Genomic DNA, 26,152 nt, shown 5'->3' on the forward strand with positions numbered 1-26,152 from the left:
ACTAGGGAACAGTGAGAAGGGAAGAGTCCTTAGAGACCTTCCAGGAGCTAGCATCCCATCAGCTGGTAGGGCTTTGCAGCTGTGCAGGACACAGTATCACTGACCATGATTTTATGTAACTTAGAAGGAATCATCACTTCATCTCTCCTTGCCATCCTCTTGTGCTATGCTAAATCCCTCCCATCGAGGGCTACCATATATTTTGCAGCTGTCAACTATAAACAGTTCCCAGAAAGAGAGATTAAATAGCTTTAACTTGTTATTCAACAACTCGTTCCCATCTTCCTTTACCCACAGTCCAAGTCCAAGACTGACGTTGTAAAGGGGAAAATGCGCTTTTTTTTTTCTCTCTCTCTCTCTTTATTTCTTCCTTTCAGTATTTCTCTTGTAGTGCTAAATTCAAGTCAACAAATATTCGTAGTCTATTGAAAAAAAGCTGAACAAAGTGTCAGGAATATAAATTTAGATAAGAAAATGTCTGAAAATAAGTATCCTACAGTAAGGGGTCAGAAATTCCAATGCACATGTGGCTAAGTGTAAGACAAAGTGCAATGACATGTGTGACCTTGAACTACAGGAACACAAGGAGGAGACTCATCCTGCCCAGGTAGGATGGAAAGGCAGTGAGGATATCTGACTGGGGACTAGACATATACAAAGAATACTGCTGGGCTGAGAGATGTCGGGGGGGGGGGGGGGGCACTTCAGACCATGAGCAAAAACACACCATGATAAAGGGCTTGCCAAGTTTGGAAATGGTAAGGAGTCCAGTATATTGGTCAGGACTCGTGGTTTAAGGTGACAGAAACTGAACTCAAACTGATTTAATCAAGACAGACCAACAGACACTGTAGTGGCTCATAAAAGCAAGCTTTATCTAGCTTCAAGTGAATCCAGGGGCTCAAATGATACTACTAAGACTTTGTGTCTACCTATCTCTCAGTGCTCCTCTCTTCTGTATCAGCTTCATACCCTGGTAGGCTTTTCCCATGGAGACTACATGGCCCCTGGGAAGACCAGCACACATCCGACCAGCCTGGCACCAGCTTCCCAACAATCCCTGCAAAACCGAAGGTTCGTTCTGATTGACACGGCTAGAGGCACCTCCCCATCTCCAACCCTGTACTTCCACCAACCAGACCTGGGATACAAGACCCAACCTGGGACGGTGAAGGCGGGGTCAGCCCCACCCCAGCCATGTGGGCTCTAAGTAGAAAAACACAGTTTCCCCACCCTGCAAGAGGAAAGAATACATGCTGGGTAGGAAACAAATGCCACTACAACTGAAGTGGCTGGGGAACAGCACAGAGGGTAGGGAAGGCAGAAGTGGGTTAGGTGATGGGAGGGGAGAATCAAAACAAAATAAGGACCACACCATGGATTCCTTTTATGATATGCAAAGGAATGTGGATTTTATTCTTCAGACTACTGGTTCTCAACTATTTTCTCCCACAACATAAATGATGAATGACACCATCTGCAGGCATATCCGGGGGTTATTTGTGATTTTTTCCATGCATTAGCTCTAATTCTACCCTCATTCTCTCACACTAGACAGCAATGATACAGTGAACCTTGCTCTAATTGGTTTTTAAAGAGTAAAACAAAAAGAGAATAAATTATTCACAGACTTCTGCTCTCTAATTATTAGTAGTAACAAATTACTTTGATTCAACAATGACTCCCAGTGCCTCAGTTGAGCACAGATGTTGTAGGCAATGAGGAGCCACTGAAGGTTTTTAAGTATAGGATGGATTAGATGAGGAGATTCTAAAGGCAGAGAGGCCAGTTGGGAGGCTATTATGATAGAAAGGTGAGAGGTGCCAAGGACTTGAGCCAAACTGATAGCTGAAGAGAATGAAAAAGGAGAAACTAATTGCAGAGGTATTGCACAGGATAGATGATGCTTCTATCTATCAGAGCACAGCATGATGCTATGATCTCTATGATCATATGATCATAGCCATGATCTCTATGAACAGAGAACAGCATGATGCTTCATGTTTGACTCACAGCTCCCAAATCATGCATTTTCACCCCCTCCTCCCATTAACTCTTTTGTTCCCGGGCCTGCTAACATTTACACACTGAAGAAAGTACATGACTGGTGGGGGTCGCAGATGTCAGAACTCCCGTCTAAGCAAAGTTCTTACTCTCGGGTTTAAAGGAGCGTTTTTTTCAGGCACCTCAGTGGCTCAGTCGGTTGAGCATCCAACTTCAGCTCAGGTCATGATCTTGCAGTTTATGAGTCAAGCCCCATATTGGCTCCTGCTGTCAGCACAGAGCCCGCTTTGGATCCTCTGTCCCCCTCTCTCTCTGCCCCCCCCCCCCCCCGCTCATGCTCCCATGCTCCCTCTCTATCTCTATCTCTCTCAAGAAATAAATAAACATTTCTTTTAAATTTTTTTTAACATTTATTTATTTTTGAGACAGAGAGACACAGAGCATGAGTGGGGGGAGGTCAGAGAGAGAGAGGGAGACGCAGAATCTGAAACAGGCTCCAGGCTCTGCACTGTCAGCACAGAGCCCGATGCAGGGCTCGAACTCACGGACCGTGAGATTATGACCTGAGCCGAAGTTGGACACTTAACTGACTGAGCCACCCAGGCGCCCCATAAAAAACATTTTCAATAAAGAGTGTTTTTTTCATAACTTCTTATTGATTGTAATTTAAAATATAATAGAATAATTCATAATAAAAATTGGTGATTTTTAGGTGGTTATGAATGATTGTGTGGGCATTAATTATACCCATAACTGCAATTGGTTTTTTGTTTGTTTGTTTGTTTGTTTGTTTGTTTGTTTGTTTTTAGAAAGAGAGCTTGTACGAGCAGGAGAGCAGCAGGGAGAGAATCTCATGCAGGCTCTGTGTTCAGCATGGAGCCTGACGTGGGGCTTGATCCCACAACCCTGGGATCATAACCTGAGCCAAAACCAAGTCAGGCACTCAACTGACTGAGCCATCCAGGCGCCCGCAATTGTTAATTACCATAAAAATATTGTTACTAATAACTGTTCAAAATAGTGAACATTTTATAGTGCTATACCACTTTACAGATTTATTTACTCCATTTATTTTATTTTCACAATAGTTCTGAAACAGGTGTTGATCCCCTTTCACAATGCTATCAGACTGAGTGACATACCCCAAATCACACAACAAATAAACGGCAGAGGAAAGGTTAAAACTCCACGTTTCTGACCTAGGACCATGATTTTTCCACTTCATTTTAGTACTCATTATTTTCAGTAAAAATGAATGAATAAAAACTGTATTCCCAATCTGAGACTGGATTATCATCTAGTTTTTAGATTTTTAGTTACTCAGCTGTTAAGGAGAAAATTTAAGTAGACAGAAATGAAAATGTGTAAGGAGTTTGGAGGTAGTAGAAACAAAGCAATTCCCAAAAGCAATTCCATCGGTTATCTCAGGAGGTTCTCAATGGCGTTGTTATGGGCATTTGGGGCGAAACAATTCCTCTTTGTGTTGGACTGCCTTTTGTATTTTAGGATCTTAAAATCTTCCCTTACCCCCACCTCCAGGCATTATGACAACCAAAATTCCCACATGTGTTTTCTATTGCCCTCTGGGGGATCAGGATGATACTGCAGGATACCTGGGCCTAGCCTGGGCACAAAAAGACTTTGAACCTCCTCTGAGGCTTCAGGTAAGGCAGAGCTAAAACTAATGGTCGTTAAAAAAAATAATAATAAAAAGTAAAAAAAATTAAACCATTTATTTCCTAATACAGTCCCTAAACTCTCTGACCACAATGCTTTTGTGAAAGCTACTTCCTCTCACAGGCCCTTACTATCCCCTCACAGAAACTAACCAGAAACCTTATCTCTCCAGGCACCTGGGTGGCTCAGTCAGCTAAGTGTCTGACTCGTGGTTTCAGCTCAGGTCATGATCTCACGGTTCAAGAGTTCGAGCCCCACGTCGGGCTCTGCACTGACAGTACAGAACCTACTTGAGATTCTCTCTCTCTCCCTCTTCTCTGCCCCTCCCCTGCTTGGGCTCTCTTTCTCTTAATTAATTAACTAATTAATTAATTTTAAAAACTTATCCATCATTTTCAACGTATTCAACGCTCAGTCAAATGAGATGGCTCCAAGAAGCGCTGCTGAACCCCATGCTGGTGGAATGATTCATTCTCTCCCAACACCAGAATTCCCAGAGCATTTGCCCCTCAGTTCAGTCTGCACTAAATTTCACGTTGTGATCACGTATCTCTATACTGACTTCAGCACTGTCAGTAGAAATATGGTGCAAGCTACATATCTAATTTTTCTAGTAGCCACATTTAAGAAGGTAAATATAGCAAATTAATAATACATCTTAACCTAAAATATCCAAAATATTATTTTAACATGTAATCAATATTAAAATTGTTAATATTTTATTTTTTGTATCTAGAAACCAGGTGTAATTTACTCTTATAGCACATCTTAATATGGAAGCTAAATTTTCATTGGAAATATTTGCTAGTGTTTAGATTTCATTAAGTGTACAGTTGAGAGTATAGATTCACACACTCAAGTTGTTCCAGACATAACTCTCAATGGAAACTCTTAAGACATAACTCTTTTTTTTTTTTTTTAATGTTTATTTTTGAGAGAGAGAGGGAGACAGAGCACGAGCAGGGGAGGGCAGAGACAGAGAGGGAGACACAGAATCCAAAGCAGGCTCCAGGCTCTGAGCCATCAGCACAGAGCCCAACACAGGGCTCGAACCCACGAACCGCGAGATCATGACCTGAGCCGAAGTTGGATGCTTAACTGACTGAGCCACTCAGGCGCCCCCAGACATAACTCTTAACAGTAGGTGTTTTCCAATAACTGAATTGGTCTCAGTGTTAAAGCTTATATTTAAATTCATTAAAAGTAAATAAAATTTGAAAATCTGTTGCTTGGTGGCACTAGTCACATGTAGCAAACAGCTACCATATTGGACAGCCCAACAGTCTACACTACTAGATTTAAAACTCTTCAAGGGCTTACAGGGCCTTATTCAGCCACTGTACACCCAGCACCCAGGTCATTACCTTGTGCACAGTAGCTACTCAATAAATGTTTGTTGAACAAATAAATGAATAAGTGGCTCATCTTAGTGTTACCATTAAGTATCCAACAGAACAGTTTGTAGATATGACAATAATTGTGCCTCTCATTTACATAACACTAAATAGTTTACTAAGCTCATCATCTATTCATCTTCACAAATACCCACTGAGAAAGATATTATTTCCACTTTTCAGGTGGAAAACAAAATGACAAGATTCAGAAAGCTGTGTGGAAGGTCATTAGTAAAGGACAGAGCCAGACTTTGAAGCTAGATTTTCTGAATCCCAGTTAAAGTTCCTTCAACTGACTCACAGCTGCTCTTCAGTGATCAACAAATGTATGTGGAATTGAATTAAACACCGCAGAGTACAACACAAAATATGCTGAGTACAACTGAGAAAGGATTTTCTGAAATGTCCTATATCAATATACAACATGAATATCAAAATTACATAGACCCTATGCATCAGTCAAAGAAAGAGTCCAGGCAAAACATTCTAAGACTAAAGAGATTACAATTAATACCTGTTTGATAAGAAAATACCAACTGAGGGAGGGTTGGAACAGTGTCCAAAGAAGGACAACAAAGTCACTATTAGCCAGAGCATCTCTGATCATAGACACACTGCTTATCTGGGGAGTTCCACAAATTCTGCCTGGGATACAAGAATCTAACCCAAGTAAATTATCCTAGATCTATAAAAATCTATTTACACAAAGATATCTGCCACAGAGTTGCTTATATTACATTTGCAAAAACACTGGGAAAACTTCAGCATCCAAATATGAACAAAGGTTGATTGAATTATGGTGTATCCACTAAGTGACATCTAAAGTTTTTCGATGCTCATGAAAGTTTAAATGTGAGGAAATGTTGGGTGGGTTTATAATATTAAATTTTAGAATATGATACTGTGTGATTAAAGAGAAGCTAAGCATATCCATAGAAGAAATCGATCAAGTTTTAACAATAGGAAAAGAAAGAACACTGGGTGATATTTTTCCTCTTCCCTTTTCTATGAGCATGCATCACTTTTAAATAGAAATATATGCATTTAAAACTTCCTTGAAACAAATAACAGGCAAACACAGCTCATGTCCCCCCTACCCACCCCCCCACCATGGGTAATGAAGCCCAAGTAAGGGAAAAGCTTCTCTTACTTCCTGTCTAGAAAATGAGCTTCCACTCAGAATCAAGGAGATAATCCTTTTCTCTGAGTTGTTGATATAAGCTACTGGGTGGGTCAAGAACTATCATCACCCTTTGGAAGGATATAGCAACTGCTCAGCGACAGTCTAGCTCAATGCCCAAGGTCACACAGCTTTGTAGAACTGAGTCCGGGCAATATAGTCAACTCAACTGTCACAGTAAAGCTGCTCATATTCTCTAAAGTGCCCTGGCTGCCTTCCAGTAGACCCACTTCACACTGGGCCCCATCAGCATGGGGTCACCTTACACACTTGGATAATTGCCACCCAGTTCTGGGAGATGTTGTTCACACTATTCTAAGAGTCAGCCACAGTAAGTCCTCAGTGATAAAGAGCCTGGAATAGGAAATGTCCTTGCAGCAAGCCAGGGCCTGGCAAATATAGCTCCCGAACTCTCCCAGGCTCCCCTCCTGCCTTGCCCATGAAATCGACCACCTTTGTTCTAAAGTCAGTAGGATTTCCCAAGGATAAGCAAAGGCTAAAATACAGCAGGATGCTTACCTTCAAAAATCCTTTCCTAACAAAATCTCACACCTTACTGATGGGCATCCAGAGGGGCAGGTGGAACCATTCAAACTCAACTGGCTTCCACACTGAGATGCCATCTCACAGCAGTCAGAGTGGCTAAAATGAACAAATCAAGAAACTAGAGATGCTGGAGAGGATGTGGAGAAACGGGAACCCTCTTGCACTGCTGGTGGGAATGCAAATTGGTGCAGCCACTCTGGAAAACAGTGTGGAGGTTCCTCACAAAATTAAAAATAGATCTACCCTACAACCCAGCAATAGCACTGCTAGGAATTCACCCAAGGGATACAGGAGTGCTGATGCATAGGGGCACATGTACCGCAATGTTTATAGCAGTGCTTTCAACAATAGCCAAATTATGGAAAGAGCCTAAATGTCCATCAACTGATGAATGGATAAAGAAGATGTGGTCTATATATATAATGGAATACTACTTGGCAATGAGAAAGAATGAAATCATGCCATTTGCGGCAACATGGTTGGAACTGAAAGGTATTATGCTAAGTGAAATAAGTCAGTCAGAGGAAGACAGATAGCCTATGTTTTCACTCATATGTGGATCTTGAAAAACATAACAGAAGACCATGGGGGAAGGGAAGGGGAAAAAAAGAGTTACAAACAGAGAGCGAGGGAGGCAAACCATAAGAGACTCTTAAATACAGAGAACAAACTGAGGGTTGATGGGGAGTTGTGGGAGAGGGAAAAATGAGTGATGGGCACTGAGGAGGGCACTTGTTGGGATGAGCACTGGGTGTTGTATGTAAGCCAATTTGACAATAAATTATATTAAAAAAAACAACTGGCTTCACAGATGTATACAAATGTCAAACTCATCCATTTGAATATTTAAACATGTGCAGCTTTTTTTCTATACCAATTATATCTTAATAAAGCTGTTGGTAGAAATACAGTAACCATTGATTTACCTTTGTATTTTTTCCACTAAACTCTAAGGTCCTTGAAGACAGGAACCTTCATGAGGTGTTTCCTAGGCATATGTTACCTCTTCTCCTTTGCCCCCAACTCCTTGCCCAAGAACAATTTATGACTCCGTTCTCTGTGCTCCTGCTTCTAGCTAGGGACTCAAGTGACTGGAAGGCACAAAGGCTCTGGGGCCAAAACGTTACAGGTTTAACTCTTGGCTATGCTCTTTCTCAGCTGTGTGCCCATAGGCAAATCATTCACTTTTTCTGAACATTACTTTGCTAATATGTAAAAGAGGGATGATACCTACTAGGAGCAAAACAAAAAATGACTATATTACTCCCCTGAGCAGTATGCTAGCAAAAGACACAGAAACCGTCAGCATAGGCACCATATGGCTTTAATGAAAGGGCAGGTTACCTTGAAAATAATAATAATACTCAATTCCAAGTTGGGAGAAATGAGCACTGTCACACTCAATCTAAGGGGTTCAGTGCTGATTGGAATTGCTGGAAGAAGCCCCAGCGGAAGAGATTACTTAGGGCTCTTCTGTGATGTGGTTTTTCGAATCAAGATGCCCTTTGAATCAGTGTTTCCACTGCTAGTTATCTACCCTTAGGATACGGCTTAATATACAGCAATATCTAGATGCACAAAGATTTTTATCATAACATTCCTTTCATGAGTGAAAAATTGCGGGGGGGAGGGGGGGGAGGGTGGAACCTGGGCCGCTCAGTTGGTTAAGCGTCCAACTTCAGCGCAGGTCATGACCTCAAGGTTCGAGGGTTCAAGCACTGCATCAAGCTCTCTGCTGTCAGCATGGAGCCCACTTCGGATCCTCTGTCCCCCTCTCTCTCTGCCCCTCCTCCGCTCATTCTCTGTCTCTTTCTTTCTCCCTCTCTCTCCCTCCCTACCTCCCTCTCTCAAAAATAAACATTTAAAAGAAAAAGTGAAAAACTGGGAACAACCTAAATGTCCAACACACATTCACATACACACATTATGTGGCAACACAGAAAAATGCTTAAGATAAAATGTTCAGTGAAAAAAAAAAATCAGGATACAAAATTGTATCCACACCATAACTGCAACTATAAGAATAAGGCATAGATAGACTTCAGGAAGGATGCCAAAATGATAGCACAAATTATATTCAGGAGGGGTTTTTTTTTCTTCTTTTACCATTTATCAAATGTTCTACAAGGTAAGTACATTATTTTTATGACAAAATTTCCTTTTGGAAAGATGAAGAAAGGAGGGCTGGTGACTAAGAAACTGAGGCAATGTCTCAAAGTCAGTTTATCCCGAAGGTGGTGAAAACATGTCAGCCACTGAAATAGTAAGTAAAAATAGTCAGTGCCTAGCAGGCTTCTGAAAACTTCCACGTATCACATTCCCAAAAGAAAACATGCACTTCGCCTGCATTCTGTTGAATTGGCTTTTGGAGAAAGACAACACAAGGAACATTTGGTGACACTTCAGTTATCGAAAATGGCATGGACATATGGCATCTCGAAGGGTGGGAGAGCTCATTCTGTGATCATTCCAAAACTCAAGACGCCCGTTCCAGAAACATACTGTAAGAAAGGAGCAAAGTCTATCTGGTAGCTGTGGTCAGGAAAGGCCTTCATGGTCATTGGAAAAATGGTGCCCTGTGGAATATTTTAAAATACCAAGGTACTGTGGCTGTGGGAGGACATAGAGGAGGAAGGGAAGACCAGGGAGTCTGTGGTGTAGGCAGAGCAGTCGTTCTCACCCTGCTGAACTCAGCTTAACCAGAGAGGCTTTTAAAACCTACAGCTGCCAGGGCCCCACGCCAGGGATGCCGGTTTAATCACTTGTGAGTATACTGTGCAGCCTGGATTAAGACCCACTGAAATAGAAGGTAGATAATAAATCTGAAGAGAATAGAGACCGCTGAGTGTGGTAAAGGGCAAGGTTTTCAACTGGGAGAAGATGAAATTACATCACAGAGGGAATTCACTTGTGGTTACTGGTGACGCCATTGATTTTGTTCATTAAGTTAGAAAAGAGATAGAATTTTATAATTCATTTGCTCTACTTTCTCTTAGGTAGACTCTCTCTCTCTCTCTCTCTCTCTCTCTCTCTCTCACACACACACACACACACACACACACACACACACACACACACACCTCAATAAGTTGAGTTAGTGCCAAATATCAGAATTCCTGGTAACATTTTGTAAGCTTTAAAACTACAATTAATAGGGCACCTGGGTGGCTTAGTTGCTTAAGCATCTGACTTTGGCTCAGGTCATGATCTCACAGCCCGTGAGTTCGAGCCCCACCTTGGGCTCTGTGCTAACAGCTCAGAGCCTAGAGCCTGCTTCGGGTTCTGTATCTCCCGCTCTCTCTCTGCCCCTTCCCCATGTGCGCTCACTCTTCTCTCTCTCTCAAAAATAAAAAAACATTAAAAAATTTTTTTAACTACAATTAATAGATATTAGGGACTATACTAAGTCTATTTAACCTGTTTAAAAAATGATTGCAGATACAAAACAAGTTGCAAAAATAGTACAGAGAATTCCTACGTACCAATCATCCAGTTTCCACAAATGACAACATCACACACAACGACAACACATGATCAAAACCAGGAGGTTGACATTGACACAGTACAATTCCCTGGACTCCAACCACACTCAGATTTCAGGAGTGTGTTTTGTGCTAGCTGTTTTTATTTTTTTTAATTATTTTTTTTTTTTATTAAACGTTTGTATTTATTTTTGAGACAGAGAGAGACAGAGCATGAACGGGGGAGGGTCACAGAGAGAGGGAGACACAGAATCTGAAACAGGCTCCAGGCTCTGAGCTGTCAGCACAGAGCCCGACGCGGGGCTCGAACTCACGGACTGTGAGATCATGACCTGAGCCGAAGTCGGACACTCAACCGACCAAGCCACCCAGGCGCCCCTGTGCTAGCTGTTTTTACATATACTTTCTCATTCCACCCTTCCATCATTACTACTTCCATTTTGCAGAAAAGAAAACTGAGGCCAAGAGTAACTTTCCCGAGGTGGTGAGTGACATCGTTGGGACAGAAATAAGGCTTTGTCTGATTCCAAGCTCCAGTTCTATGTTACCTTCCTCTACCAGGTCTGTGAACTACACAGAGCACACCACCGTGGTTCACAGCCCCTAGAGAGAAAGGGCTCTAGCAAGACCCCAGGGAGACGCTGGTGATAGCCCACGGGCCTCGCAAGTATGTAGGCTCGGGCCAGGAGAGCAGGAAGTCTTAAGAAGAACTTTCTAGGTCTCCAGATGAGCAACTAAAGCTGCATTCACAGGCAGCTTTTGAATAAAGTAAGGCAGGAGGAAGGGGCAGGCAGGCACCCACGGCAGCAGGCCAGTTGGTGATGTGAGAGTCCACACTCAGCACCAAGAAATGGCAGGAAATGAAGTAAGCAGACTGATGTTGGCACCTAGCATTGGATCAGGGTGACAGGGAGGCAGGCAGCAGGAGCCTAACTAGAAAATAGGTCCACACTAGCAACAAAACCGGAAGACACAGACCCATTCCTCAGTGCTAGACTAAGAAAGCAATGTGGCCTAGTGACTAAAATGTGGGTTCTAAAGCCAGACTGTCTGGCTTTAAACCCCAGACCTACTGACTAGTGGTATGAGCTGGGATCAGTGAACTGCTTTATGCTTCCATTTCTCCATCTGTAGCTATTATTATTATTATGCACAATTTGACTACGCAGGGATTAAAATGAAAATGTTAGAAACAAAAGAGAGGCAGGGGGTACCTCAAAGATCCTAGATGTCAGAACAGCAACTCAGTGCTAAAGGACATGTGAATATGGCTACTAAAGTCAGATAAAGTTAATTCCTTTATACAACACAGGGCCTAGAGCAAAGTATACATATTCCAAGAGCATTAAACAGGATGTTAATGCTGAATCATATTACCCACTAATTATCAAGCACCTGCTGATGCCAGACACTGTGCTCATTGCTCAACATGTATAACCTTCCTTGACTCCCCATGGGTATCCCATGAGGAAAAGAATATATAATCCCATTAAAGAGATGAAAAAACTGAGCCTCAATTTAGACTGCATGTTCAAGGTCACACAGCAGGCAAGGAGTGAAGCTGAGTTAAAACCAGAGCTCAAACATTCTCACTATACCTCACTGATAAGATACAGGCAACTCTTTGGACCGGTGGTTGTCACGGTCATCAGACACCGGCCAGCAGGAGCAGGAAGCAGAGAGTAGTGTGTTACGGCAGGAAGAGATAAGGAGAAAAGAATTGGAGACCCTGCTTAAAGTCCAGATAATATGGAACTCCTTTCTCTGGCTAAGTAATACCTTTCCAACCTACTCCACATGACTCTCTCCACTCTGCAATTCCCCATAATTCTTGTGGCACCAACAGGTTCAGGTAAAGAAAGACATTGCCTGCCACCATATCATAGGACCCCAAAGAGGCTCTACTAACGGGGTAGGAGTTTAGACTCTGGATTTTCTGATACATATCTTCATATTCCAGGTGAAGCTAATTTCTGCCCATTAGAGTCAACGCATTTGAGACTGCAAGACCACTCATACCACCTCTCTGCTTGGCCTTTGTGGTTTTCCTCTCATAGTTAAATCCCGGGGCTCCAGGTGTGATGAAGACACAATGGCTTATAAAACATTGAGTGAAAGAAGAATCCAGAGTCTGTATTGATACTAAAATCTAGACAGAGATGGAGAAAGGGAAGGGAAGGGAAGGGAAAGCTCTTGTCCATAGTCAAAGGTCATTCCATCGGTGGAGCAGGGATGACAGAGTTGGAAATCACCATTAACTCAGGCAAGAATCACAAAGTGGAGCTAAAACCACTGCATAAATGTTTGTTAGCGAAAAGTCTACACTAAATAGTCTCAAAGTATCTTCCCACAGATAACCTATTACTTACACAAAGGGAAAGGTAACTTTACAGTGGAGAAATGGGGGAACAACCTCAACCAAATGCTCAAGATTAACATCACCAGTAACGGAAGCAATAGGCAATCTTTTCCCCTACTGCTGCCCTGAGAAGGACACAGTATCACTTATGTAGTATTCTTGTCAACGCGAATAAACTGAAGCAAACCACAAGGCAATGATCAGGCAATCCCTAACTGAGGAACATTCTGCAAAACAAAACACATGACCTGTTTGCTTCCAAATGTTAATGTCATGAAAGACAAAGAAAGGCTGAGAAACTGCTTCAAATTAAAGGAGATAAATGAGACATGACAATTCAATGTAACGTGTGCTTCAGGAATGGGTCCTGGGCCAGAAGGAAAGATTGCCATAAAAGACATTATGGGAACATTTGGCGAAATTAGAATATCGGCTGTATATAGTAGTATATAGTAATCATATTATATTAATATTAAGCTTCCTGAGTTTGAGAATTCTACTGTGGCCATGTAAGAAAAAGGTTTCTTCCAAAGAAACTCAAACTGAAACTGAAAGGTCATGATGTCCACAACTTAGGGTCAAGAAATTCAGAAAAAAAGATAGATTCTGATATGAAATGGGATGGGATGGGATGGGATGGGATGGGATGGGATGGGATGGCATGGGATGGCATGGGATGGCATGGGATGGCATGGGATGGCATGGGATGGCATGGGATGGCATGGGATGGCATGGGATGGGGTGGGATGAGATGAGATAAACATTTGATAGCAAGTAAGCAAATGTGACTCCAGGTAGAGGTTTGACAGTTGTTCATTTTACTAGTCTTGCAAATTTCTTGGAGGTATAAAATTTGTCAAAATCACCTTTTTTTAAAACAAATGCAAAGACATTTCTTAAATACAGGGACCTGTAAATTGACTTAGAGTTAGACAAGATAAACTTGGTCAGTGCTACCCTTGGAAACTTAACCATGGAAACTCAACCCTGACATAGCCAGTCAGTCAAGGATAGAATAAGTGGCCCAACATTGAAGAAACACATAATTTAACAAGTATAATCCAACCCCCCTTCATACATCTTTCTCTAATTCTAAATCTGGACCATTTTCTAAGAATGAAAATGATGAACAGATCAAAGTTTGGGATCCATAATCCAAGACTGTTATTTGATTCACATCTTCCTGCTTTTGACTTTGCAGACAGGGTTCAAGTCATGCTCTTGGCAGTTTGCAATGTGCCTGCCTCCAAGTACTTGAGCCCCATCACCATAGCCAGAATTATCACCTCTTCCAAATGAGGACAAGCGTGTCTGCAGCTCATGTTCAAATAACAATCCTTCCCCCAACTAAGCTAACCCCCAGGGTCTGGAGGTAATTTATTGTAGCAAATTCACTTCTGGCTGCACTTAACACTAATCAATAAATGGGGAGCAGCTAGGTTATAGATATGGGGCTGTCTATTCAATAACCATTAGCTACTACTGCATTTAGAAGTAATAAATTTAAAAAAAAAAAAAGGTCTCTGTTCCAAAGCATGTGGAAAAACATATTTTCACAGGTTTCTTCCCCAAATTGCCCATGTACCTCCTCCAGGCACCATAGGTGCTCAGACCCCATGCTACTCTCTATCTCCATTATTCCACCTCTGCTGAAGGCCAGAAACCTTTGTTTTGATGCTCTGTGTATAGGGGACTGAGGCATGGAAATATAATTCCTAGTTTTGTAACTTAATGAAAAATGTAGTCTCTTTCTGCGTCTCCAGAGATTTTACAAGAGCTCCAAAGATCTTTGCCTATGGAATAAAACTGAACCTTACTCCCTCAGTAACAAGGCCCTTCCATATTTGGTCCCAGCTTTACCTTTCCAACACTGCCTCCCTTTCACAAGCCTCAGACACAAATCCAGCAGCTCCTCCAACACTAGCCATGTCTTCCTGCCTCCCGACCTTGGCTCGCACTGTTCTTTTTGCTTCCCTTTTATGTCCACCATAAATGGGTGGTCCAGGGTGGCCCGTATCATGGTTACACCAAGCGCTATTCATCATATTCATCAATCCATGTGGAGTCCAGGAGGGCGGAGCATGCCCTGGTCTAGTTCACTCCATGTGACTCCAGTGCATGGCACAGGATGTGACTGAAGGGTGGGCACTTGAATGGGAAAAGACAGCATCCGGCATTAGAGAGATTCTAATAAGAAAGAAACTGCCCTAATTAGCAAAGTCAAAAACCCTGCCCTAATGCTGGGAACAAAATTTCTATAGAGTAAAACACAGGGTCACAATTATCATGAGGTTGATAATGTAACCAGGAACCCCGCACTGCAAAGGGCAGGGACCAATAACCAATCAAAGGATATCACAGTTTGCATCATCACTGGACACAGTTTTAAAGGGCTTTTCTTTATTTTTCTTCAGGTACTTTAATTTGACTTTAAAAAAACAAATGCAGTAAAGTCATTCATCACTGAAAATTTATAAGGAATAACATATGGTGCTTTTGAGAAATTTCCCAGTGCAGGGTCCCATATCAGTTAGCCAATCTATCTCTTTACCTCACCTGCTATTAAGACTTAGCCCAAAGCCTGGAACTGGGGAGATGAAGGATATAATGCAGGAGAAGTGGAAAGCCAGGGTCCAGCTTTTCTGGCTCAGAGAATTATAGGGAGAAGGGAAACTGGGGCAGAAGAGGCACAGGGGTGAGATCTGTATGTCTTTTTCTCTCTCTAGAAGGACATCTACCCACAAACCAGAGGGTCCACATCCAAGTACACACAGTGGCCAGTAATGCTAGGTAGTGGGAGGCTAGGTTTTATCTTTCCCAAGTTGTCTCTCAGGTTCTGAGAGGTTTGACCAGGCCCCAGATGCTCCCACGAGCTCCTGAGGCCAGACCTCAAGAAATGACCTGAGACGGTGATGAAGAGTTGGCCAGTGAGGCCGACATGGGGACAAAGTAGCCAAGGGCGGAAGGCTGGACCAACTGATTCAGAACCATATTAAATTTTTTAAATATTTTTTAATGTTTATTTGATTTTAAGAGAGAGACAGACAGACAGACAGACCACAAGCAGGGGAGGGGCAGAGAAAGAGGGAGACACAGAATCTGAAGCAGGCTCCAGGCTCTGAGCTGTTAGCACAGAGCCCAACGCGGGGCTCAAACTCACAAACCATGAGATCATGACCTGAGCCAAAGTCAGACACTTAACCAGTTGAGGCACCCAAGCGCCCCCAGAACCATAACAGAATCACAACCAGGCCTCAATAGATCCAAAGCTCTGCCAGGGGAGGGGTGGGGGTGGGGAGGCCTTCCTTCACTTAAGACAAAACATCAGGGATTCCCTGCATACTTGAGGTCTCTGTGTGGCCTAGGGCAGAAGTTCCTGTTGCTAGTCAGGAGGCACAAAAGGTTGATCCACACATCACACTGGCAGGGAAATTTAGATAGAGGTTCCAAGAGTGTCCCAGCCCTCCCCCCCCTACATGACAGTACTGAAGCTACTTGACCCTCACTGTAGGGTTATTCTAGGATGAATCGCTTACACTTTGTGTACAATGTTCTTCTGGGAGTTATTCTGAGGGATGTACACTGAGGATACCTCAGATAAAGTCCATTCCTGTGGCTGGAAAGATGGATTCTCCAAAAGCCCAGTAAGAACATGTCAGGTCTGAAGAAGGATGCACTCTCTAGGGAAACTCAGCCCTAGGGACAAGTCCACTGGCTGGAAACTGGAGTGTGTCCATAAGCAAATCATCTGTACAATGTTCAACATTTTTGAACAGCTGTATTTTGGATATGATTTAAAATTCTCCCCTCTTACATTGTAGTTTCTTTAGTGGATCCAAATGTTTCAGCAAAGTCTCTTATAGGCAATGAAAGTACAAGATACTAAAGGAAATTGTGGCTTGTCCCATATTTACCCCAGCGCTAGTGCCCACGGGGAAGGTACAACATCAACTACAAAATGTAAAATCAAATAGAGAGAGACTGGCCCAGGCTTTCTAGGCCAGTAGCCTTGGAGCTGTGCCCACAGCACAGAGCGAGCAGTGATCAGCCAGCAGAGGATCACAGTGAGATGGGAGACTGTGTTAGCCCAGGTCTTCTCTGAGAGGCAGTTACCGAGACATGCAAGAAATCTATCAGCGGGAACATCTGTAAGAGAAAATGGGGAAGAAACCAGAGAGGCTGGGAGAGTAGGGATATAGGTCTGACACCCAGTGAAGGAGAGAAGGAAGGAATATTGAGTAGAAGTATCTTAGACCACAGTGCAGTTCCAAAGAAAGTTCAGCAAGGCCATCATGGAGTCTTCAAGCCAATGTCAGCATTAGAGAAGTCCCATGTCTTCCAGGAATGGCCAGTCTTAGCATCTCTGATGCTCTCAGTCACTGGCTGAGAGAACACTTGGTAAACACAGCCTCAGCCATCACCAAAACAAATTTCTCACACAGAACATGGAGCCTTGGGACAAGTATACTCTCTGTGGCTGGAGATGTGAAAGGTGCATGGCTGCCATAAGGATAAATCTCCTCTTCTCCAAAATACCAGGGAAGGACCAAGAATAATGCAAGAAAAATAGTGTCTGTATGATACATGCTTTGTCAATTTCTAACACTAAAAACTCTGTCCATAAAAACTTACTTACAAAAAGAAGCCCAAATATTTCCCTTATGGGAAGCCAACTTTGCAATACAAACTCCTCTGAGTTATAAAAAAAAAAAAAAAAAAAAAAACTCAGAATTAATTCTTTCATTTTCCCCTTCGCAAACTTGAGGAAGGCTCTACAATTTGTATTAGCAAAGACCAGAAGGGGAAAATGTCAACTCCAGGGAGGCAGCACTAAGTCAGGGAAGTAGGTGTCCCCAAAAGTCCCAGTGGGTGACCAACATACGGTGATAGAGAAAGATGTGTGACCAGACTTCTCACAAGCTAATTGGGAATTTTAACCCATGACTCATCCCGGGGTGGGGTCCGAAGCGGCAGGGGCCGCCACCCCACACCATGCCCTATCATCAGCCAGATTGCACATTTCCTGAAAGTAATCAAGTCAGAAACTGGCTTCTTGGCAGTAGCCCCTGGTGGAAAAATGACTGCCAAAAACAAAAATGAGGATGAGTTCAACGATTTAATTCTGCATGGAAAACACAATCCGTTAAATGGGATCTGACAAGGCCTTAATCTCATCCATAGCTGAGGGCGTTGGCTCAATGCGGTTCTGCTCTCTGCAACATATTCTTAGTAAGCTATGTATAGAATCAGGAACACTTTTGCCAAAGCCCAAATAAGTCCATTCTAAGTGGGAAGAGAGGCGTATCAAGCCCCCAATGATTCTCTGGGGATTTAGCATGCTATTCTTCCAAATGCAAAATTATCAAAGCTTGGTAACTCAACCCATGTTGAAAGTCACACAGTTCAAGGTAAGTAACAAAAATGGCCAATGCACTGGATGGCTTCAGAATCTCTGCTAGTGTCTAAGGAGGTCAGGTCAGGACAACCTTACTCATAAGGCACCCATGGGGCTCCTATTCCCACCTTGGGGTTCATTGCACAACCCAGTCACATAAGAAGGGGTCAAGGTGTGGAGGATCAATCCACTCCTAAACAGGTTTTTGGAAACTGGAAGAGAAGGAATTAAGGGCTGTCACATTCATTAGCTCTCTTAATCCTAGCAACAGTCCTATGTTGTTATTTTGGTTTCCATTTGTAAAATGAGGAAATTGAGATTCAAAACCATGACTCAAACCACATAGGTTAGAAGAGCATTTGCAAACTCATACCTGTAGTATTCCAAAGCCTATGGCTTTCTACTCAGAGGGTGGTCCTCAGACCATGACATCTCTTGAGAGTTTGTTTGAAATGCAGATTCCCAGGTTGCAACACAGACTTACTGAATCTGGATCTGAATTTAATAGGATCCCCAAAGGAATTCATTCATAAAGTATGAGAAACACTGCCTTTAAAGCGGTCCTATCCAAAAGCATGGGTGGATTAAAAACATGAATTTGAACTAGAAAAAGGATTTAGTACAAAAGAACAGGGTAGGTCTCACAGGAGAAGCATCAAACTATATATCCAAATTGCCACATCCAAATTAGCAGAGCCAATGATGCTATCTTATTCACCAACAACAAACCCAGAAGCCAAGGTGATGTGGCAGTAGTAGAACGTGGTGGAGAGGTCATAGCTTTGGAGTCAGGTGGACTGAGCTGAAATTTCTAGCTCTGCCACCTGCTGAGTGACTTTGGGTAAGACTTTGGGTAAGTGACTCTCTGAACCTGTTTCCTGACCTGTACCACTGGGATTACAATACTCACTTGTAACCTTGGGAGATTAAATGAGCAAATGAATGTACAGTTCCTGGCCATAGCAGATGCTCAATAAACATCAGTTTCTTTGCCTCCCAGTGCAATCTGGACTGGGTCTCACCTTTGCAAATGTGCACACCAGAGGCTGGGGACAGAAAACGCTCCCAGCAGCCAGTTCTTTCCTGTTCTCTGGGTCCTCAGGTGGCAGGTACTGAGTCCTATCACTAATCAGACTAGTTGGGCTTGTCCGTCTTCCTCAAGCTCCAGATTCAGCTTTCTCTCTCACCTCTTTTAAGAAAAACCTGAGCAGAACAGGCTCAAAGAGACAGGTCATGAAGAAGAAGGAAATCAGGCATCTCTGTATAATTCCCAGGAGTATCTATTTTCCAGACACTGAAGCTTTTTTTCTTATGTTCCCACATTTTTCTTTTCAAAAGTCTCTGGTCTTGAAAGCAGAATTTTCATGCCAGAGGCTTAGCAAATTTTCAGACCCCACGGGGTCTGCACCTGGAGCCACAACACCCAACCTGATCCTATTTACTCTGTGTGTTTATGCTCAAATGCACGTAAGGTTTCCAGTGAGAGCTGAGTAGGAATAGGAGATTAGCACTTCCAGAGCACATTCTGGGTGCCAGATACTGGGCTTGTCTCTCTCATTTATATTAGCTCCTTTAAACCCTCCCTCCAACCCCAGGAAGTAGGCATCTTTGTCCTTATTTCAAAGATGAAGAAACTGAGACCGGATTAGATAAATGACCTGCTCAAATTAACACAGCAAAATATTTCTGAGCTCCAGGGATTATTCAATATCATATGGTCCAGTGATTCTCTAACTGTGGTCCCTGGACCAGCAGCATTGGCACCACCTTGTTAGAAAGGTATATCCTTTCTAGGACCCCACCCAGACCTGGGGATGAGTCCAACAATCTGTTTCCATAACCCTCTAAGTAACTGTAATGCATACCCATGTTTGAGATCCACTGTTCTTGTCTACCCTCAGATGTGACAGTTAAGAGAACAGACACTCAAAGAGATGATGCAATTTGCCTTGGTAACAGAATCCACACTAAAGCCCAGGACAGTCACTTTCAGAAGTTGAATTTTCCTAACTGGGTACCTTCGAATATCCCTTTCATGAGGAGTAAAGACTAAAATCCATAGTAAAGCAGCACAAAACTATGCTATCTTCCAGCGATATTGGCTGGAATTTGAAAGTGCACAAAAATGAGGAGACCCTTCCCTCCATGCACTGCTATCTTTCCCTTGAGACTCTGCTGAACCACATGCTCTGAGACATGGAACATCCACGTCATCACCGCTGCCCAGCCAAGAGGAGGACTAGAGGGGAGAGTGTCATGGAACATATTCAGGATGGAGACGGCATTTACACACACCTCAGCCATCAACTTATAAGCCTTGGAGGAAAGAGGCCATGCCTCTCATTTTCTAAAATCCTTATTTCTAAATCTGTGTGTCAAATTCTCACTTTCTGCTACACCCTCTCACATTATTGCTAACTGACATAAACAGAGAGTGTTGACCACCAGTGGAAGTCATTTGGAAGGGGAGCTATCCTGAAGCCCCATTTGCATCACAGGCGTGCTTTTTTATGTGTGTTTATACGTGATATATTTACTTGGGGTGGGATTCCAGGGGCTGATAAAGACTAGGTAGGACCTAAAGTCTACCCAAGCTACCCCTTGTTTCTGCCATTGGTGACCACCAATTGACAAGCAATTGTCCTTATGAGTTTGTGTTTGAATTTAATCAGAACCATGGGCGCTACCTCTCTGGGCCAGTTTCTCTATTTCTAAAATGGGCATCATCTTTGGGTGGTTAGGCCCATGCCTGGCAACATAAGAGTCCTATTGTTATTGTTGTTGTAACAGGGAGCCTAGGGGGAGTTTTAAACATACAAATTTCTGAAACTTTTTTGAAAAACACCTACCATTCATAAACGTATGAACACTTCCTACCTTATTTCTTTGGAAATAGAGACTGGAATTTACCTTTAGGGCAGACTGTCCCTTTAATCTAAAAGGAATTACGTGAATGGAAATATTATGCAAATACAAAACAAGCATACACTCTTTGTCCTGGGAGTGGCTTGTATGCAATCATCACCACACACTTGCAAAGAACTAGAAACGATTTCTAGGGAAAGTGATATGAAGCATCTATCTGATCCCTCCCTTCTGAGGATCCACATCGTTAGAATATGTCTGAGACATTGTGGTAGTGCTGAAGCCGGGTGTCAGGAAAGAACAAAAGAAGCCAGCCAGAGGAGGTATCACAAGAAAGAGGAGATGTGGACTGGACACCAACTTAGAACTTCACTGAGATCAGAGAGTCCACACTCAGCGTGAGACCCCATTGCCCTGGCAAGTGGCAGGAGGTAGAGCGGGCAAAGGGCTAAGTCTTTAAGCCTGTCACTAAGCCTGGAGTCCCTGGGGACAGTCAGGGAGCTGAGCCCCAAGACTAGACTTCCTAATAATTAGGCACATTGGGTTTACTGTCATTGCAGTTTGGATCTTATTTGATAATAAAAGCTGATGACCATATTTCATGGCCCAGGATTCCTAATGCCCTCCAAGTGTGAACAAGGAGAAAGAGAAGGGAGTAACCAAAATTGCCAAATCTTCCCAGATTTCCCAGAGTTACTAATACTGGGAAGTCAGCAATTCTCAGGGTTTTTCACTCTAGTGAAATGGCCGGTGAGGGGGAGAACACATAAGTGATATATTACTATTGGCATTATTTAAAATCCAGCTACAACTCATCTCTTTCTTTGCAATCCAAAAAGCATATAGAAAACAAGTGGCATTATTACAAGGGTAACCTTGATTCTGCTCTAATTATTTCTTGATAAACTGTTTCCACATGTTAATACTTGGCTTGTGATCACTTGTGTACACAGAATCTCACAATGATGTGACTACCACAGTTAAGAACAATTGCATTAGAGAATATTTACCCTCTAACATTCCCATTGAAATCACTTATCTTCTTCAGAAGAAAGGATGGTGCCAGAATAACACACGATTGTATTAAGGAGACAAATAAATGAATAACCAATGCCAATGGATTTCTAGCTTCAATTGCTGAAGGGTTGGCATATTTACACCTGCTGTGTTTTTCTTACTGCACCAAGTGTTAACAAGGAACTAAAAATAAAGCCCGACCTTAACAAACATAATTGAATTTTTTTTCTGAAACCCAGACATTGATGCATAGATACAACTAGCAGATCAAATGAAGTTCGTGGTTAGCAATACATTTTCTCTATTGAGGAGCATTGAATGCAAAGAGAAGAGATGATGGTAATAGAGTTGGCAAGCAAATGAGATGTTCTTTTCATGAGAGTGCCTCTTTAGCTGTTCCCTGAAGAGGACAATGAACCTGGTCTGGGCTAGAAGGAGTAGCTACAAGAAGACTGCATGTGAGGAGTGACTCTACCAGAGACGCTCCAAAATGAGAACACACAGCCCAAGAAAGCCATTCACCCTCCCCTCCCCCACCAGTCATGTGCAGAGAATTGCAGGTTCATGGAAGTTATTTCTCTCTACTTGAGTGGGTTTTATTTTATGTAAAACCTCACAATGCAGTCACCAAACCCTTAGTAGGAATAAGAAAAGCATTTGCTTTGCAATTCTTGTCCCGCCACTGCATCAGTCACACTACATAAAGAAATCCAAACCCCTATTCATCACTGCTTTTCAGAGCTCATCTATAATTCAGTCGACACTAAGAACCTTCACACAATGAAATGGCTTTTACTGAGCGATTACACACATCACCTGGATGCAAAAAAGAGTACGTTTTTCATGGATGCCAAGAGTTGTCTAAGTGGTTTATGGGAGAAGAAAAGCAAGGTTTGTATGTCCTACTGGCCATGTGGAGAGCAGGAAAGCCTTATATAACGAAAAGAAAAGTGAAGAAGTAAAATTAGGGTAACAGGGAGAAAGAAGGGGAGGAAGGCAGGATGGCAAAAAAAAAATTAAACCTTAATTTCTGAAACCAGCATTGCTGTGTATTTCAAAAGTGAGTTTGAAAGACCCATTCGGGGGGAGGAAATCACTTTTATACACTATGTCCCATACTCAGATTGATTTTTATGCGATACGGAGGAAAGGTAAGTGCTAGAGTCGTGATGAAGTGGAGCCCAAGACAAGAAGAAAACACGAGAGGCCTCTGCAGAAGAGTCGAGACCAAATGATGAACAAGATCAGAGTCAGCAGCCACCTGGGAAAACACACAAGGAAGATCTTTGCTTCCTTTCAGGAGGCAGCAGCTCTCACATCTCTTATCACTTAGAAACCCTCCCCCAGCCAGAGACTCTAAAGACACGGGGCTGAATTCATTCCCACCACATGCTTTTTCTCTGTGCACTTATCTCCATGCGTCATCCTCTTTTGAAGCAAAAGACTCATTAATCCAATTCAAATTGCCAACATCAGTAAATCCTTTGCCTCAGCATTTAAATGCCAATACCAATTAAATACCAACAGCAACTTAACTACTGATGGGATCTGCGCTACATTCAGGAAATCCAGCCAGAAGTCCAGCTAGCATTAATTCCAACACTCCTTCATCAATTCTAATTTACTCAGTGCAAAAAAATGAGGTAATTTTCTGGCCACGCCGACGATGCATCCAACTGGATTGAAATAACTCGGCAGCAAATAAGAAGGAACAGATTGATTGCAATCCACCAAACCTGAAGGATGTCTTCACCAAGGCTTCTGGGCTGTCGAGCTGAGGCAATTCATCAGCTAAGATTTCTTCTGGTGGTCGGGGGTCATGGACGATGGTTGGCCGTGGCTTTTCCTTGGCATTCCCCGTGAGCCCGTCAATGAGGGAGTTCCACAGACAGTTCTGCGACTTAGACCCTGAGGTGTGAGGGGGGAAAAAGTGTGCAGTCAATTACATACCAACAGCATGCCCTGCCTTACCCAACTCAGGATTTTCAGAAGCAAAGCAGGGAAACTTCCCTATTTCTCATGATCTCCTACATTCAGAGGGTTCCAAGAGATATTGGTCAGGCAAATTAGGGAGTAACCAGGACTTTTTAAATTTATATGCAGAAAATAGGCTAATACCCTGAATATTTTGACCCACAGCTAAATATTAAGGATATATATCTTGTCTCATTTCAGTGGTGATCAACTCCAACTCCTAATAGAGCTATAGGTATTTACTTATATATTTATTCAGCAATTGGAAGTTTACAAAGGACTACCATTCTAGAGAAGAGTAGGATGTTAAGACACAAGTCTCCCTTATGAACTCAGCTTGCCTAAAGCCCAAGTTTCAAGACTCCATTCTGTGGAGACATCCACCCCACATAGGACCCCACCTTTAGAAACCAGAACTCTAGGCAGGTTGATCTTCTAGAAGATCAAGACCCAAGAAAAACTATACTGCATGTTTACTGATACTTTACCCGACAAACACTTCAGTCATATGAGATGAATGTTAAAGGCAAACATGAAGTGGCAAGAAGTGTCACAAAATAGGGCAACCAAGGTCAGTATCAATAGGGATAAATTACATTGATATTACGTACAATTGATATGATGTGATGAAAATGGCACTTTAACTCTGGTCTTCTTTCCCAAAACACATAGCCCCAGTGTATTAAGCATGTTTCTAGCTTCTATAAACTTGATGCTTTAACATCTGCCCTACATCCATACATTCTTTGTTCAGGACAACTCAGTACTGTATCTGAGTCACCTTGTCTTGGCTTCCTGCCTCCTCAGCTCCCACCTCCTCCCTCCCCTCAACTCTTCAGGAGGAGTCCTTCTTCCAGGGGCATGCTTTTCAAATACAAACCAAACAAATCAGAGCCCATACCTCCAACACCTCCCTCACTGAGCTTTTGCACTCTAGACCACTATTCACTTGCCCAACTCACCCCAGCCCAGGTACCAGAAAACTAGGGACAGCCCCTATGCCCCAGAGCCCACTGAAACTATTCAAACTAGCCAATCCTAGGCCTGCTTACCCTGCCTTGCCCATGACTCCCTACAGAAACCACAATAAAGACTCTTGCTCACATTTTCCTCCACCCTAGCTCTGCCTTATAACTGGCCCCAATGCTTCTCAGCATGGCCTCCATGGTGCGACATGGACCCCCTCTTCAGAGACCTGCAGGTATTAAAAAACTATCTTTTCAATGGCAGTCATCATCAGATTTGCTGGCCCTACCATGCCTAAATAACAATAAAAACCTATCCAAGTACCCAGTCTAGTCATGGGGAAAACATCAGACAAATCCCAACTGAAGGACATTCTGCAAACACCTGACCAATACTCCTCTAAACTATCGAGGTTATCAAAGAACAATGAAAGTCTGAGAAACCATCACGGTCAGGAGGAGACTAAGAAGACATGATGACTAAACACAATGTGGTGTCCTGATGGGATCATGAAACTTAAAAGGACATTAGGTAAAAACTAAGGAAATCTGAATGACGTATGTACTTTAGTCAATAATAATTCATCACTATTATTTCATTAATTGTGACAAATGTACAATATTAATGTGAGATTAGTAATAGGGGAAAACTGGCATGGGGTATGCAGGAACTCCTAGTACTATCTTTGCAAATTTTCTATAAATCTAAAGCTGTTGTAAAATAAAGTTATTATAAAAATACAAATAAATAAAATACTATAAATAAATAGCTATTATAAAAGAAGTCTATGAGCGAAAATAATTTTTTAAGCGGAACCTGATGGTATTACCATTACTATTACCCAATTGCCACTGGCTTATGCCAGTTATGCTCTTCCCAAAGGAAAGAAAGTTTTTATCTTTGCACAAAGATATTACTGGGTTTCCAAGTCATGCACCCATAGAGCTGTGTCCATCCAGAAGGGGTTGGCTTTTTCTACCCAATCCATGCAGATGGAGTATCTTTATCTAATTCACACAAAGACTCTTTATGGGGCCTAAGGGGGTGTGCGTGGAGAGGTAAAAAGCATTGCCAGCTAATGCACATTCATGTGATAGGTGGGCAGAGAGTAAGTCTGTATGCACATGGGGATGTCTCCCCAAGACTCTAACCAGCTACCTGAAGCCCACAACAGAAGAAATCACCTGAAGGACAGCTTTGCCACTAAGACCAAAAGAACTTCACACAAAGGAGAGCATCTCAACAAAGATCCCTGAACCTTTACCAAGGACACAAATGGGTTAGCACAGAACT

General features: G+C 42.6%; 1 protein-coding gene across 8 annotated transcripts in view; it reads right to left on the reverse strand.

The window, feature by feature from the left end:
• PDE1C (phosphodiesterase 1C) overlaps positions 1-26,152 on the reverse strand; it is a 509,522-nt gene that overhangs the window by 364,992 nt on the left and 118,378 nt on the right. For all 8 annotated transcript variants that reach the window (XM_019443747.2, XM_019443746.2, XM_019443745.2 and 5 more), the window contains exon 3: positions 23,656-23,827. In XM_019443747.2, coding sequence (XP_019299292.1) covers positions 23,656-23,827 — 172 coding nt within the window. The remainder of the gene's footprint in view (positions 1-23,655; positions 23,828-26,152) is intronic.

The sequence above is a fragment of the Panthera pardus genome, unplaced genomic scaffold (assembly GCF_024362965.1).
Source record: "Panthera pardus isolate Hobbes unplaced genomic scaffold, ASM2436296v1 HiC_scaffold_8, whole genome shotgun sequence".
Classification (NCBI taxonomy): domain Eukaryota; kingdom Metazoa; phylum Chordata; class Mammalia; order Carnivora; family Felidae; genus Panthera; species Panthera pardus.